The sequence below is a fragment of the Haliotis rufescens genome, unplaced genomic scaffold, assembly GCF_023055435.1.
Source record: "Haliotis rufescens isolate VD_foot unplaced genomic scaffold, xgHalRufe1.0.p SCAF_55, whole genome shotgun sequence".
Classification (NCBI taxonomy): Eukaryota; Metazoa; Mollusca; class Gastropoda; order Lepetellida; family Haliotidae; genus Haliotis; species Haliotis rufescens.
In genome coordinates this window covers 294,225-312,068 of record NW_025964279.1, presented here as the reverse complement: position 1 = coordinate 312,068, position 17,844 = coordinate 294,225, and the positions used below count along the sequence as shown (strand labels likewise).

The following is a 17,844-nucleotide window of genomic DNA, read 5'->3' as shown; positions in this document are numbered from 1 at the left end:
CCTTGTGGATGTCTTTCCACTTTTTGGTATCTCCACATAATAATCGCCTTATCCAAGTAATCTTAATAGATTTTATGGTACACAAATATTTAATCTCATGAACGCCATCAGCGCTGCGATTGCTCCATGGAATTAATATGTACTGGTACAAACTCTTGACAAAATGTGAATATGAGGCTCCATTGTTTCCCGCCACAATGACCGGAAATGACGTAGGTTCAGCACGTGCGACGTTCAGAGGACGTCGCGTCTTGCTTGCCGTCACGGGATATTGATGATAAAAACAACATTTGGCCATGTTGTAAAGATTTAACCAATACAATGATTACTTGGCAAGTCATTATCTTACACCTTGCCTGTGGTAAGTAATTAAGAACATATTTGTGAAAGGATTGGTATGTTTGTCAAAAGTTTGTCAACTTCTCTCCATGTTTTGTCGTCTGCGTGCAAGCTGTAAAGGACAAACCTTGATTTACAAGTTCAGTAGTCGTAAATGTACAATACACAGAGAGTATTGTATGGTTGATGTGTAAAAGCGGTTGTAATTTAACTCTTTCAACACCGTAGGCCGGTTTTCCGGCCAAGAAGCATCGCGTCCCCAGACACCGTAGGCCGGTTCACCGGCCAAGCCGTAGTCACGTCAAAATAGTATATATTTTTATGGCCCTACCTGTAATATCATTCATTTATTAAATCTATCACATTTCATAATGTCTGAAATACATATTCCAATTCAATTTATCATTTTTTATCGATAGATTAAAAACATATTCACTAATTCCCGCGATGTTATTGAAAATTCTCGGACACACATTTCGACAACGGGTCCACATCGAACATGTCAAAGAGCAAAATAAAGAGGTTTTAAACAAATCTTTAAATATATTATACAAAGTAATAAATAAAATCAACAAAATATATCTAAAAGTAATCAAACTTACATCTAAGTTATTATTTCCATCTTTTCGTGCGATAGCGTGTAATGTAAGTCAAATGACATCTCGGCTTTCGTCGCCTTGAATCCACGGCTCGGACACGATGTTTAATGCAAAAATATATGCATGAAAAATCTTTGTCACAGCTCGTAACCTAGCACGATACGTTCACGAAGTTCCATATATTTAATACATATCGTGATTTCCTGCTTAAAACGTTCAGAATAGCACGATTTAACAAAAATCTTTCGCCAACTTCTGAAATTTATCAAAGACGAGCTTGGTATCACAGCTGTAATTTGATTGGCTGCCTTAAGGTCACGTGCTCAAAATTAACCAATCACAAAACGTGTAGCAGATTTCGGCAAGAAAGCGTCATTAGAAACGGGGGTATTTTACTGAGCGGACAGCCGCTGTTATCGGGAAATGGGTGATGACATAATTCTTTTTTTAAAATGATTTTCCATTTACGTAAACAATGAAAATAAAACAGAAATAGGTAAGTGGATTTTATGAAATCTTATATTTGCGGAAAATCGTCAAGTTTTCACTTCCTTGGTCCTTAATCTGGATGTTAACAACGTGTTAGCTTACATTTTTTTATTTACAACGAACTTAATTAAGTTGTAAATGCATTATTTTAAATAATGTGAAAAACATACCTTTCATATATAAAAACCATAGGATCAGACCCTTCAAATGGTGTATAACATGTAGTGGCAAATATGTATTACAAGCAGATATTTTCTTTGATAAATGTTGGCTTCATCTATCACACAAGAGTCTCTGGGAACTAGGTGTCCCAGCAGTAAACAATTCTGGTTGACTGGTGTTGAAAGAGTAAATAACTGACATTAATCCCTACACATTTACAGCGTTAGAAATTGGCACTAGTCCTGTAGTCCTTACCAAACTGCCCAATAGTAAAGGTATCCTAAGGACTAGTAGAAATTTGCCATGTTTAGGGGTTTTGCTATATGTTCTCATTATAAGGACTAGTGGACAAAAACTGTTAGTTTCTAACCCTGATTTACCTGTTTCTGGGACTAGAATACATACATGCTAGTGAGGCTACAGTGTTTGAGTTGTGTTTCTTTCTTCACTTTTCCGTCTCACAACACCCAGTGTCCTCAATGTATAAGTGTCGTTGTATACATAACAAGGGTACACATCACTGATCTTTTCATTCGCCTTCCCTGTCCCCAGTCCCTTACCCCTCCATTCGCCTTTCCGGTACTACTGGTAAATAGATTTTCGACTTCCGGCCCGACACCGCCTACACCTCATCTGGCCTACACTACTATCAAAACAAATTTATGGATGAGTGCACATCACACTTGTACCGTTATCCCTTAAGTAAAATGAACTTTTCCAATAAGATAACAAAGAATGTAAATGACTTTTGATACTGTAATTTCAATTTGTATATGAGATCATCTTCACAACTCAAATGTTTTCACAACATCAAATATCATAAATACACATATATTATCATAGCACTGTACATTTATATCCATCATCTTCATGTTTTAAAACATTAGCACTTCTGAGCATAAATAAATGTGTGGTAAAAATCTTTAAGTGTCAGTAAATGTTAGTCTAGTAAAACATCTTTGCAACTACATGTTATACACCATTTGAAAGGTCTAATCCTACTGTTTATATGTTCATCACTATTTAAATAAAGCATTTTCAACTTAAGTAAGTTGTAAATAAAAACAAATGTAAGCTAACACATTCAAACGACCAGATTGAGGACCAAGGAAGGGAAAATTTGACGATTTTTGTCAAATATAAACAAACATAAAATCCACTTACCCATTTCATTTTTATTTTCATTGTTTACCTGATCGGAAAAGTATTTTATAAATAATTGTAAATAGTATCTGTCATCACCAATTTCTCGATACCAGGGGCTGTCAGTAAAATGAAGAAATACGTTAGTTTTCGATGCTTCGTATTGGAAAGTTTATTTTTTCATCTACGCTAACCTCGCCCAGTCTTTTCGTAGCTGTAACGTGCTTTCTTGCCGATATCTGCTACGAGGGTGGTGATTGGTCAAACTAGAGTACATGACCTAAGGCTGTCAATCAAATTACAGCAATTGCACATGTGTAATGAAAGATTTTGACGAAAGTTTTTAGTTATTCTGAACGTTTCAAGCAGGAAACTCGCGATCTAAATTAAAAACATGGAACTTCGTGTATGTATTGTGCTAGGTTAGGAGCTGTGACAAAGGTTTTTCAGGTATATTGGAAACATCGTATCCGAGCCGAGAAATCGAGGCGACGAAAGCCGAGATGTCATTTGATTTACATTACACGCGATCGCACGAAAAGATTGAAATAATAACTTAGCTGTAAGTTTGACAACTTATAGATTATATATTGCTTGATTTTATTTATAATTTTGTATACTAGATTTAAAAAATTCCTTGAAACGTCTTTATTTTGCTCTTTGACATGGTCGATGTGGACCCGTTGTGGAAGTGTGTCCGAGAATTCTTTTTTTCAATATCATCGCGTGAAATTGTGAATCATTTAATCTATCGATAAAAAATGATAAATTGAAATGGAATACGTATTTCAGACATTGTGAAATGTGATAGATTTAATAAATGAATGATATGACAGGTAGGTTCATAAAATTATATAGATCTACCATTTATTTTGACGTGACTACGACTTGGCCGGTCTGACTCTACCGGCCTGCGGTGTCTTGGGACTCGAGGCTTCTTGGCCAGTGTACCGGCCTACGGTGTTGAAAGAGTATATTGGCTCATCAAGCAAACTTTCTTGAAACCTATTTTTCATTTGACACAGTTTCGGCGATGCCATACGGAACTCTCATATATTTATGCATAACTCCGCCCACTGAATCCAAAACGAGGCTGACCCGGCGCGCGACCGACCAGGAAGAGCGAGTCTAAAATGGCGCGACTTTCGAGTAACTTTCACTGTTGTGTCCCGCAATGCTCAAGCTATTCGCGCTACGAAGCCAATATCATTTTTCACGCGTTCCCCAAGGCAGAAGATCGGCGGAGGAAATGGATTATATCTATTCGAAGAGAAGAGGGTCCGTTTTCCAAGGTACTTTGACAGTGACCTGCATACCTCCTTGACCTACGATTATGTAATTCAATGCGGAAGTGTTTTCTATCGTCCAAATTTAATAACGTGAACGTTGTTGAACGAACTGAATACTGATAAATGATTACATAAATAAGTAATTTATAACATGTATCCAACTATCGAAATAATCACCAAATGTCTTGGGGACATATTAACTACCAACTTTGATGATTAATAGTTTGTGTGTAGCATTGAAATTACATCTTGTGACTATTACTGTGTTCATCGAAGTACATTCTTGATAATGTGGTTGACGTGCATTTATTCCAATTTCAGATATCAAAATGCACTGTCGTTTGTGGTAAACACTTCAGAGAGGAGTAGAAAAAATATATCTGTAAAACACCAGGTATTCTTTTAATGTTAATCTTAATTACCATCTAATTTAATTTATAGGCTAGATTTATGTGTGTGTTATAGTTCCGAAGTTGTGTCTGTTTCAAACATATATATTTTAATGATTTAATCTCATTGAAATTAATGTTTCCTTTTAACATCATGCACATATGAATTTGTTTTATATGTTTGCACTGTATAAGATTTTCGACTGATACTTTATAGGTACTCTGCCCTCTATTTTCGCATGGTCCAACCCCACCCCACAGCGGAAACCACCTGTCCAAAGGTCACACCTGCAATCCAGCCAGTCCAGGAAACGTTTAGCAGAAGTCCTCACAGATGGGTAATTACAATGATTCTCTTTATAAAAAAGTAAAATTGATCACTTTTTGTTGATTTATAATGAATATAATTATATTGATATATATAATATAATCTTCCCATGAAACTCCAAACATCTTCTAAACAGAACTATTGTTGTTCTAATTTAATGGAGAAAACAAAATGCATGTCAGTCATGAGGCGTGTGTTGAAAACATAAATGATATATATGAATAATATTACCAATCATGTTGATATTACAGGCAAAACATACCAATGGGCACAGATGATGCTGACCAGGTTGATCAGCTTGATGAACTACACAGAAAACTCAAGGAAACTGAAGAAGCACTTCGCAAGAAAGAAGAGGAAAGTTGTGAACTTGAAAAAAAACCATGTAGAACTTAAAGATGAGATATATTTTGAAAAGTTTGGAGTTAACCGATTTAGCACTGATAATTCTTTGATACGATTCTACACTGGTTTTCGAACATATGCTCTGTTTTGTGCAAAGTGCATACTATGTTCCAAGTGAAATTGTATCTCTTGCTGGTAGACCAAGGTCAATGCTGCTCATAGATGAGTTTTTTTATGTTTTTTTGTAGACTGAGAGCTGGTCTGCTAGAACTGGATTTATCTGTACGTTTTAACACCCATATCAGTACTGTGAGTAGAAAATTGATTACATGGGCGAATTTTGTGTACATTGTACTGGGTAGCATGCCCAAATGGCCCTTTAGGGTTTTAATTGATAGATATATGTCGTCATGTTTCAAATTAACTTACCCATCTTCACGAGTAATCATTGATTACACAGAAATTAAAACACAGTACCCATCCTCTATGAATCTAAACTTATAAGACTACAAATACATTTAAAGCTCTTTTAGGTATTGCTCCACACAGTGCAGTCACTTTTGTATCTTGTTTATATACTGGATGTATGTCTGATGTTGAAATTGTTCAATTGAGTGGAATATTAGATGTACTAGAGCCTGGTGATAGTGTCATGGCTGACAAGGGATTTACTATAGGCAAAAAGTTAAGTGAAATCAATGTTGGTCTCAAGATCCCACCATTCTTACATTACCATGGTCAGTTTAGTAAGAGCGAGGTTGAACAAACAGTAATGATTGCCTCCCTCCGTATCCATGTTGAGTGAGCCATCCACAGGGTAAAAGAAAATCATATATTTGACAGCATTATTCCCCTTAATCTTGTTGGATCCCTCAACCAACTTTGGACAGTAGCTGCTCTTCTTACCAACTATGAAGGTCCACTTGTACAAGATAGGTTAAAATAGTATCAGTTGCTACTTGAATACAGCACCATAAAACTGTTATATAACTACAAAGTCAGAATGAAAAGAATTTGTTTATTATATTATTATAATATTTCAAAATACATTGTATTGTGTATATAATTGAAGAAAGTTAGTACATGTCTCAAACAGTGTTAGCAGTTAAAATAGCACACTGTTCACCATAATTAAAGATCCATGAAGATCCAGGTTAGAATAGGTCTCCAGCAACCCATGCTTGCTGATTGGGAGGTCAGACTCGCTGACTTGGGTGATGCATGTCATCGTATCCCAATTGCATAGATCGATGCTTATTATTTCAATAACTGTATTGTCTGGGCAAGACTTGATTATTTTCAGACTGCCGTCATATAGCTGGAATATTGCTGAGCGTGGTTTAAACAACAAACGACAAATATGAGGTTACTGTGTTGTACACTCCTGAAATCTGCTTCATTACATTTAATTACTTCAGTAGTTATTGCAAATATTATCATGGTTAGATACAAGTATCTACAATAGATCCGTATCCTTATGTCATTATAAATGTCGACCCGTGAAGATACGTGGTATAAAATAGGTCTTCAGCAACAATGCTTGCCGTAAAAGGTGACTATGCTTGTCGCAAGAGGTGACTAACGGGATAGGGTGGTCAGACTCAATGACTTGGTTGATGCATGTCATCAGTCCCAATTGTGTGGATCACTGGATTGTCTGGTCCAGGCTATTGTCTACAGACCACCATCATATAGCTGGAATATTGCCGAGTGCTGCATTAAACAACAAACAAACATCATAAATGTCAGTACCCCTGTAATTATTAGACCCTTGGGCCGTAATTTTAGACCACAGAAGTGGAGAAAGTTTCTATACAAGTATAACTCTGACAGATACAAAAAAGTCTATATCATTCAACTTGCAACTGTTGATGAACATGTTGAATACATGACAAGTATATATATATATAAAATGAATATTCCACATGAGCTATCAAGAGAAAATCAGATTGGATCATCTGTCTTGGATCCTTATTGTTTTGAATACACACACAAAGTTTGAAAATATTTTCTGCAAAATGCAAATACATAGTGTAAGCCATCCCTCTACATTTTTATGATAATCCTTGGAGGATAATCTGGTCATTATATTAAATTCACTGTGGTCTAATGATCATGATGACAATAAACTTTATGTTGACTGACCTTATCTTGTTCTTTATGTTTCAGTTTTATGGTGATTCTAGTATTACTATGGGAAATTGTAAAATAGCTGCAGAGGAAAGATAATTTATTATTCCTTGTTAATTTTGTATAAATTAATTTAGGTAATACTAAAAAAAGAATGCATCTAAATTAGCTTGAAGTTTACACCACATTTCAGAATTAAATATTACTCTTTCCAAATGGGTTTCCTGCTGAGACCAAACAAAAAAGTCACACCATGTTAAACCTAAAACAGCAAGTCGCATTTGAACCTGAAAATAATGGTTATGATTTTCCTTAAGGGACAACACACCATCCTTCCTCTGCAGGTAAGCTACATTATTTAAATTTGGAGCTACTACACTTTTGATCTCTAAGAGACCAAAAGGAGGGTCAGCACTTGGGTTGTAAACTTTCCTATCAGGGGATGCGGCAAGCCAGTAGCAATGGGGATTCACTATAACACCACATGGCAGGGTATGAAACTCCCAAAAATTTCAGCCAGACCACAGGACTGGCTAGCTGAAATACTTGCCAGCCCTGACCAAAACCTGCCTGCCCACTATAATCATATGTTTCTCAGGATAAGCTAACGGGGTTTCTTTTTGGTTACATTTTATCATTCATCTTTACATGTGAATTAATGCTTATCATCGGGAAATATTTTTAATATTTTCACATATGAAATATAACCCGACCGTCAGGCAGGGGGATTTGAAAATCTGGCAGCCCGAGTTGAAATCAACCCGTCTCGGACGGTCGGGCAGGTAGGTATTTCGAACACTGCACATGGGTAGATATTTATTTCCTTATTCTTGAGAGTACTATAGGCTTGGGCAGCAACAGGCTCATTATCAAGTCCAAACTGAAGATTGGTACCATGTCTAGGTAGGGTAGTCTTCAGGTGCTCAGCAAACGATTCTTGATCTGCAATGGTAATGTTAAAAAATGAATTATCTCACATAGAATGTGAAATCAACTTCATAGTATTGTACAGTTTAACTTCAAACTCTATTGTAGACATTTTCTGTAACTCATTTGAAATGAAACTGTGGCAGAGAAAAATTTGGTCAACAATTGTTTTGTCAATAAAACACAATTAAGGGATACTTTACCTAATTAGATTTATGTGGTACAAATTCACTTTACAAAACTGAACACACCATGCTTTTTGAAGATTTCTCCTGCATGTGAAGCGGTGACTGTGTCTCCTCAGTGCATGCCAATTTGGTTCATCGGACTGGAGGCGGGTGCTCAGTTCAATCTCTGTTGACTCATCCTGTGTCACACTCAAAGCAGATAGAGATACAGACTGACTCTCCAACAGCACCCTGTTATAGGTTGGCATCATGTGGTCAGATAAGGGTAAATCAGGAAAAGGAATAGGGTTGAATATGTTCATAACAAAATCACTGTGAAGTATCTGTTGATAACTCAAAGGACTGCCTTTAGGAAAGGAACCAAGATCTGTCGCTACTGTTGGTTGATGACAAGGAAACTCAGGAAGAACTGTCAATAATGATATAGAACTATCAAGAGAAAGCAACGATGATGCATGCTCTGCAAGGTCCGGGAAAGGTGTTCGCAATGGGTTGTAGAGGGTAGACTTCAATGGCCTTGACTCTTCCTACCTAGTGTGTCCTCTCACCTGCAGGGAATGTACCGTCTGGCCTCTGATCTTGTCGCCTCGTGGGATGTGCCAAGTCTGGGGTAGTGATGTCTTTGCTACATCTACTGGTACTGACTCTCTTCCTAAAATCTTGTAGTTAGCCAGTTGATACATCAGGCCCACAACATGACCACAGGATCCACTGTCAATAGTACAGGAACAGCATGCCTTGAGAACTTTCCCACTGTTGGCATCATCATCAAGGAATACCTGAACAAATATTTAAAAAGTTAGTTTTAAACTGAAGTAAATACATGATTTGCAGAGAAAAACTTAATCTTGCACAGTGTTAGAGACCTAATATAATTCACAGAGGAAAAAAACATACCATAAACATTAGATTATGTATACATGATATGATCCCTGTTTCAATGTGTGGTAAGTAATGATGGTATTTATATTTTAGTTAAGGGGTGCTAATACAGAGCATTACAAATTATCGATCATGAATATGATGATTCAGCACATACCTGGTTTGCCAAATAGAAAATCTGGTGATAATTTTTGTCTTACCTGAAGTAAGTGGGAAGACTCATTCTTCCTCTCAGTGGTAGCATCTGGCAGTGATCCGAGATGATCCATCATCCAGCTTGAAGGCTTAAAAACATACATTTTAATTACTTATGAGGAACATCACTTGAAAGTAGCATGATTTAAATATTATTGCAATCACTTAATAAGATATCTATAGTCCTATATGTACATTTCATATATTTAAAAAGAAATATTTGGCACTAAATTTACACCAATCACAGTCGATGGACTTAAAGGGGCACTGATCTAAAGCAATTCCCCGGGACTGGTTGTTGCCTTTGTTATTGTTTTTTCCCAGTGAGTACCCGGATGTATAGCAGAAATCTAGACTAGTTCGCGACCTCTGCTGCACCATTCGTAAGCGCATTAGTCGCTTTTATGGGTAGTAATAAGGGCGTATGGTCACATTGATGAACAAAATGAAATACAGTTTTCGAGATAATAAGGAAATGTAGGTATCTTTGTGGGTAGCATCGGTAATGGTGACGAAGTTTTGATAAGTCACTTGCTTGGTAATTTTGCGATTTTCGTTTGCACTTTTTTGACTTGCAACACAAAGTACATATTTCACCTGAGCATTGCTTTTTTTATAGTGTGTATTTTTTTTTACTGTCAAATGTGTAACAAATTTATTAAACGTCTAAATATTCAGTTATTTTACAAAGTGACTGAAAAACATTTCCATCTGTATTATTATGATAACGAATTCCAAACATTTGGATGTTTAATGTCATCACCAAGAGACTGAAAATGTTACGTTGAAAAGTACATTTCTGTGTTGTTTGGCTTCTAATCCTACATAATAATCTGTTGTGATGTTTTTAGGCCCTTTTGATCGTCTTAATCAATTTTTAGTCAATCTGGACAGATTTTTCAATCAAAATGACTGAAATATTTACACATTTTATAAATTGCCTGAGAGAATCACATTTTACAAATTGACGGTAATTTATACACGCTTACAAAGGAAAAGACTTGTGAAAACAATGTCTATCGCGCATTGAAGAATTTCCCAACCAAGACATAGAGAAACAAGAACGAATCGGTTCAATGCTACAGCAAATGAAGGAAAACAAAATGCAGATACCATAATTACAACCTACCAAATTTATGTGTATAAATATTAGGCAGCTGCCTTGTTCGAGGAATGTATCTGTGAATATCCACACAAAGGAACAATATCCCAATTGTCTGCAGCTGTACAAAGAAACTTATTCGATGTCACGTGAGAAAGCCCACGTGACAACTATTTTCATAACGTCCACTGTTCCTAAAAAATCCATTGAGTGATAGATAACAATGAGCAATCAAGTATGTTGTTTTTACATCGGCACTTCACGCCATGATATGAGTGTATTCCCTTTGTTTTAGTAAACCTTGACATGTAAACACTCACTTTTGACATATCCACTGTGCAAGATAACAGTGATTAATCAATCAACATATTTTCTGTTAATCCGTTGATGACTAGGAACATTCCGTTGATTTACAAAAAAGTAAATCAACTGATCATTCACCTCTTGCTGAGCTGCCACGTGCATATTACATAACACACATTTCACCTTTCTTCAAACCTGGATTTAGATTGAATAATTAGCCCAGACACAATAAATGCCAAATGGGAACCTTTGTCAGGTAATATAAGTGGTGCTACCACTAATTGTACCTGTAATAAATTCATTAACTGAGCATCAAGTGAATGATGACAAATACACAAGTGTAGGGTTATACCAGAAAACGGAGTAGTAATCGTATTATCGACGCAATCTGAAATCCGAAAATGCTTTCACTGCATGGATACTTTTTTTTAATTATTAAACTATAACCATCTGGGGTATTTCCAAATGACGACATCCGATGAGCTCCGCCGTTCTTTTCGTCTGTTTGTTTAGGCTGAAGAAATTAATTAACATGCGCCCTTTGTCGAAATCTTTATAGTTTTACAGTTAACCAACCAGTGTTCAAAAATGCGTAAAACAAATATTGCCTCCAGCTTCCAAGTTTATTTAGCTGAACAAAGGCAACAACCAGTCCGGGGAATGGCGTTAGATCAGTGCCCCTTTAATTATATGTACATAATCTGGACTGATAACATAAGTGCTATTTTTACCCTCTTATTGCGATAGCGTTTTTTTTTATCTCGGTGTCTGAGATTGTCATGCTTGCATGAACTTTTTCCGGATGGGAACTGACAAGTTGTCTAGGCATATTACGTGCATCTGCCCCCTTCCCTTTCTTTGGCCTATTGATTGTGTTCAAAGTTACTTGTAACCGAGATTTGCCCCTGCCTCTGTGATACACGGGATACATTTCGATGACATCGGTAAACTTTGAACGAAATGATCAGCAGATGACCGGTTAAAATTAATTGAATACACAAATAGCTCAGGGGCATCACTCTGATTTCGTCGTTTACAGTGAACCCAAAGTCGCATATGATGGATCTTTTCATAAAATTCGATGTTCCTAAACGTAGAATATAATTTTAATGATATTTAATCGAATCTAGTGAGTTTGATATAATTTTATAGCTATGTCGATCTGTTTTAAGGTGAAATATAAATAGCTGTCGAATATTGCCTAACCCATACCGTGTCATTCGCGATTTCACAGGTTGATTTCAGAATAATACTCACTGCTCTCACTGTAGTACATAAAACCTTTCTCGAGGTGTCTTTTTCCCGAATTGGTGCTGTTTCTTTCGGCGTATTTCTACACGAAGGAGAACGTCAGCTTTGGAAGATGCCGTAAATCGTTCATGTCCGATTGCGAGCGCGCCATATTTTGAACTATTTACTTCCACGTACCCGCCGGGTCAGCCTCGTTTTCGAATATTAAGACTCCCTTTTTTGGACCTTAGTCCTTGACATTGACAAAATACTGTTAACAAGGTCTGCGATTGGCTTACGTTTCTATTTCCGTTTTGTAAACCTATCAGCGATGCCATTACGGACACGGCATTGAAGAGAAACGTCATCGGATAAGTTTCCCGCGTTCACACCGAAATCTGGCTAGCACCGCGAGAAACGCGAAACAAAACAACAATCAGTTATGCGTGAAGTGAACTTTTTTCAAAAAGAAAAAACGCGTAAGGGGACGTGTGAAGGTTGTTTTTATGGCGTCCTATTTTTTTTCAGTGCATACTTTTGTATAAGGGACGCCGTGAACGCAAACGACCAGGATGACGCCGGTTTAGAGCGAGGTCTGTCGAAAGACGGCGGCAAGACATGTTGTATTCTGTCAATGTTATTGGACATTTGTTTTGTTTTTGATATGAAACTAATAACGATGTGCCACATATTATAGTTATACATATTCAACATATTGTGTTTGAATTTACCAAAAATGATTGCATTTTGTCGTTTGAAATTAGCCGCTAAGTGATCGCAAGAACGTTAGGTATAGTTGTACAAGATCAAAGCTAGGTAAAAAGAAATGTGTTCCACACCTAGGCCTACTACATAAAAGGTCTGACTGTACCGTTTGGTTTAGGAGTGCCTACTGAACATTTGTGTAATCTCAAATAATTGGGCAGGTTAGATAACTTGGCCAAGAGGACTAGGTACCTATTGTAAAAGGTTCATTTAATAATTATATCTGCATGGTGGGACAGAGTTAATTGAGTGACCAACAGAGATTTCTTCTGGTAGATTTTGTTTTAATTAGGCCCATGACAGTCATATTCAAAATGGCCGAAATTTGACAAAATTGCCAATCTAAAAACAGAATGATACATATATGGCTATTTTCAGGGAAATTCGCGTTTTTGAAAAACAGTAGTCCTCGGAAAAAATCATCTTCCGCGTAAAAATTTAATTAAAAAATTAAAAAAAACACTCCGAAAAATATGATCGAAAACCGGACAGTCCTGTTTTCGATCAGGGCTTTCACCAGCATAGGTTTTCGGACATCATACGTTTTCTGTCACGAATACTTGTACTATAACGTGGGGTGTGGCGTCACACAGAAATTGTAAATACTCAGAGTCAGCTGATGGCTTGTTTTTAAGATAAAGTTGTCTTTTAGCCTGTAAGTGAATGAGATGTTTTACAGTTGTTCATGTGATAAGCGAAAAAACTATGAATGCTTCTTCAGCGTCCAAAACCCCATGTCATGGGGATATATGTTGTATTAATGTCTTATGTTTGCAATGTAGTTTTGTTTTTTCCATCAAAAGGTAAGTACAAGGTAAGTTTTTTTCAATATGCTTCAACATGGGGAAAGGGTCAGACATTGCACGCTTGTGACAGTTGTCCTTGTGTCTGGGGATGGGGGTTGAAGTTTATGGCAGTATTGCTCCAAGACATGGCCAGGTGCGCGAAAGATATGCCCGATTTTTTAAAAGTACTGATTTAACTTCGAAATTTTACTGCATCTGCCATCTTGTTTATTTGACTTGTTGACTTTTGCCATTGACTTGTTACATTTCTTGGTGTGAATGTTGTCCAAACTGCACGAAATTGCTTAAAATGCAATCAAATGTTTTAAAAATTTCTGGGGGGGGGGCATGCCCCCAGACCCCCCCTAGACTTTTCCTCTTTTTTTTTCCGGTAAAATCTGCTCACATCCCTGTATTTTAACTAATGATTGCTTTGACGTGTTTCATTCACACATAAAACTGAGCATATATTAGTGGCTTATAATAATTCCTTGATGTTAATCCATTCAATTAAGGATTGAAGTTGTATTTGTTGATGTTCATCAGCTGATGAAGACAGTGTCTCATGTGAGCAAATTCCATGATTGACAGAAATATGAATCATAACAAAACAATCCATTTAAACACCAAACTTTAATTATTTAAAGCGAACTATATTGTTAACACTGAGAGTTTCTTTTGGTGTGATGTCATCTGTCCCAAAAATTCCTAAGCTGGTTTGCCTGTCTGAGAGTGATTGCCCTCATTGCTGCACTACTTTGTGCAGCCATTAGGAGGTGAAGGGTACCAGTCTACAAAAATTCTATTGGAAGTTATGTCCCTTTGGTTTACAGAAGTCACAACATTGAGGCTATGGCAATGTCATTCACTTGAAATGGAAGTTTTACACAGATAGCCAGGATTGCAAAGACATCCCGACCTGATTGATGGTGAAAATCGGATAAATATGAATGTTCTGTGAACTTTGGGTGGGTGCTAGACGTAATCACACATCATACTGAATAGCATTTTGGATAAAAAGCTGCCATGACTGTCATTGGCTTAATTAATACAGTTTCTACATTAGAAGCCTTTGTTGGTCACTCACTCAGAAGCAACTCTTTGCCATGTTAAAAAACAGGGTCCTTCAGGCTTGAAGGTCTGTAATGTTATGGTCCTTTATGAAAAGCCTTGATTATTAGTGTTAACTTTGAAAAGCCTTGAAAATCACCAACTCAGCTTGAAAAGCCTTGAATTTGTACACATGACATATTCTGGTTAATCAAAGTATTAAAACACACATAAAAATGAACCAAGGATGTTTAAGTGAGATTTATCACAGTGAAAGGTTTGTGTGGCAAAGACAATGAAGAATTCATGACAAACTTAATTTAATTTTGTCGGGTGTGAACATAAATCTTGTTGGAAAATGTCTGATTGTCATGCTCCTTTTGATAGTATAATGTAATAGTATAGAATGCTGGATTTAATAAAATTTTGACAGACTAGGGATAATAATCCAACTATAAAAAGTCTCAAAGACTTGAATTTTATAGCGTTAGAAAATAGCACCAGTCCTAAAGTCCTTGCCAAACTGCCCAATAGTTAAGGTATCATAAGGACTAGTAGACATTTGCCATTTTTAGGGGTTCAGCTATATGTTATCATTATAAGGACTAATGGGCTAAAACTGTGGGCTAAAACTGTTAGTTTCTACTGTTGATTTTAGTGTTACATATCTATATGAACCTTGCATAAGTTCATGACTTGTGTAACAATTACTGTATACAAATAATGCCTCTATCTCACCATGCAGATATAATTTTGAAATAAACCTAATTTTTACAACAGGTAACTGGCATTAGACTGCCTCTAGTTTTTTACCTACGCTATAATTTGGGATTATGTAGTCTCAGTATCAAATTTCTTTAAAGCTATGAGTAGATAACTGTGAATCTTTGTACAAGTAATCCTTAGGCTAGATGCTGACCTTTTTGGTGATTTTTTATAGATGGTTGGCACCCTCAGTCTATCATAGGTGTACAGAGCTCCAGATAAGCTGCGTATCTGCGTGAAATACGCATCCGAAATACAGAAATACGCAGTAAAAAATAATCCAAGCGTATCAAATATGCAACGAACATTACAGCTACGCTACAAAAACAGATTTTGTGCGTATCATCAAAATGTTGTGAAGTAACCCTGCGTATTCGATTAGCAAATCAGCAACTTATTTTGAAATTATAAACGGGCATTCCGTCAACCTTGCCAAACTCCACGATGACAGTCACATCATGATCATTTGCCATTACACTTTCTTGTGGAAGTATCGTGGTATTTTTGAGTCCTATAAAGCTCTCGAACCCACACAACACCAGTTTGCAGGGACTAGATGAATAGTGTTTTTAAATATTTAACTTAAATACCCACATGTGTAAAAACTAGTGGGTAACAGAAATTTGAATACGCAGATAGAATTACTGATACCCAGTGATTTTAAAATGCATGGGTAAAATACCCACAACACCAAAAGCTTATCTGGAGCTCTGGGTGTACCAGTGTTAGAAATTACGGTAAGCATGAAACTAAGTGCTCCTTGTCATAAGACGATAAGTTCAAGATTTGGGGGGGTCCAAGATCTAAATATCACAGAATAGATATATTTGTTTTGGATAAACATGTTTAGTCCACTAGTCCTTATATCTATGGCAAAGCCCTTAAGAATGGCAAATTTCTACAAGAACATCAGGAATAGTACTGGAGAGAGCTTTATTAGCTGCTGTTTAACATTGAAGTTGAGGTGAAATTGGGTTTAACGTCGCCGCCAAGTTTTTGCACTTATATAGGTGTGTGTGCCTGCCGGTATTAGTCTGGACTAATCCCGATTTTATAGTGCTAGCCCACTGAGATAACATGCAGCAGTTTAACATGAATACCCCATTCAGACACATTATGCTGACCTGAGTCCTTGTTTTAGCCTCTTTATACTGAGCGCCAGACTTGGTAACAACAAGTAGCATCTTTTAATGTCTTTTGGTATGACGCGGCTGGGAATCGAACCCTGAACCTTCTGCTATCCGGGCGGACGCTCTACCACTAGACCACGGAGGCGGTTGTTTTACATGTGAAACAAATGTTTTTATTTTCCAAAATTGTTCAGAACTAACTGTATCCTGTATATTTCAGTATTTGTTCATGGAAATATGGAAATAAGCTTCCTTACGGACCGGTCCCCACCCAGTACCATCCCATTGGATGCCAACAAGATATACAGTGTACCTCTTAACCAGAGGATAAGTAAGCCAGTAGTAGCTGTCATCAAGAACAGTGGGGTGCAAGTAGAGACAGGAGAATTGGCATCAGCTCTTTGGTATGTGGAGACAATAGATGTAACAACAGCAACGACACCTACCACACCAGATCAGTGGAAAGCCAATGGTGGAAAATTATGTCAGTGGGCATACAATGTTCCTTACCCTTTAAGAATGGATAGAAGATTTTGCACGTAAGTATGCAGATTATCAACACCTCATGACATTAAACCTTAAAGGGCAAGTTCACACGGAAATGAACCTATTTTTCTTGTACTTTTTCCACATTAAAAGTGTTAACCTAGAAGTGTCATAGACAAAAATATAAAAATATCACAATTAATTAACATATTTTTCGCATTAAAACGATTTATATTTTTCACATTTACCAAGTGTTCTATTTCCACAACAAAAACACCATGGCTTATGCCCCTTGCAATATGACGTCATTGGTGCCAATTGATAAACATTATGACGTCATCATGCTTTGTTAGAGCCGCTTCACGTGGTGTAGGTACAGGTGTGTGATTCTAGCGTCTCAGATGCCAGCCAGCATAGTGTTATGCTGAGTCACCACTGCGCCGGAATGTGTCGTAGGCCATGTTGTTTTACCACAAACTGGTACTTGATATCTTTTGCGTTGAGAATAGACAGGGACCCAGTTGAATTGGCACCAATTACGTCATAATCTAAGGGGGATAACACAGGCCTGTTTAGCTCGAAAAACGAAGGCCTCATAACGGCATATCATTTTCCCACTATTGTGAGCTTCCTACTTTCACTGTGAAAAAAATGTGTGTATATTTTCAAACACAGATACTAATTAATTCTAAAATTGCGTTTTGTTTGGAAAAAGATAGAAAGTGATTTTTGCGTGTACACTTCCCCTTTAATAAGTCTTTGCATTTCTGCAATATATTCAATAGGGACGTCATGATACGACTATTTATATGTGGTATGTATT

At 36.8% G+C, this 17,844-nt stretch overlaps 1 protein-coding gene across 1 annotated transcript in view; it reads left to right on the top strand.

The window, feature by feature from the left end:
- Positions 1-211: 211 nt before the first annotated feature.
- The window catches only part of LOC124121432, a 94,284-nt gene continuing 76,651 nt past the window's right edge, over positions 212-17,844 (top strand). The window contains exons 1-2 of the mRNA XM_046484429.2: positions 212-361; positions 16,756-17,074. Coding sequence (XP_046340385.2) covers positions 322-361; positions 16,756-17,074 — 359 coding nt within the window. The 5' untranslated portion in view covers positions 212-321. The remainder of the gene's footprint in view (positions 362-16,755; positions 17,075-17,844) is intronic.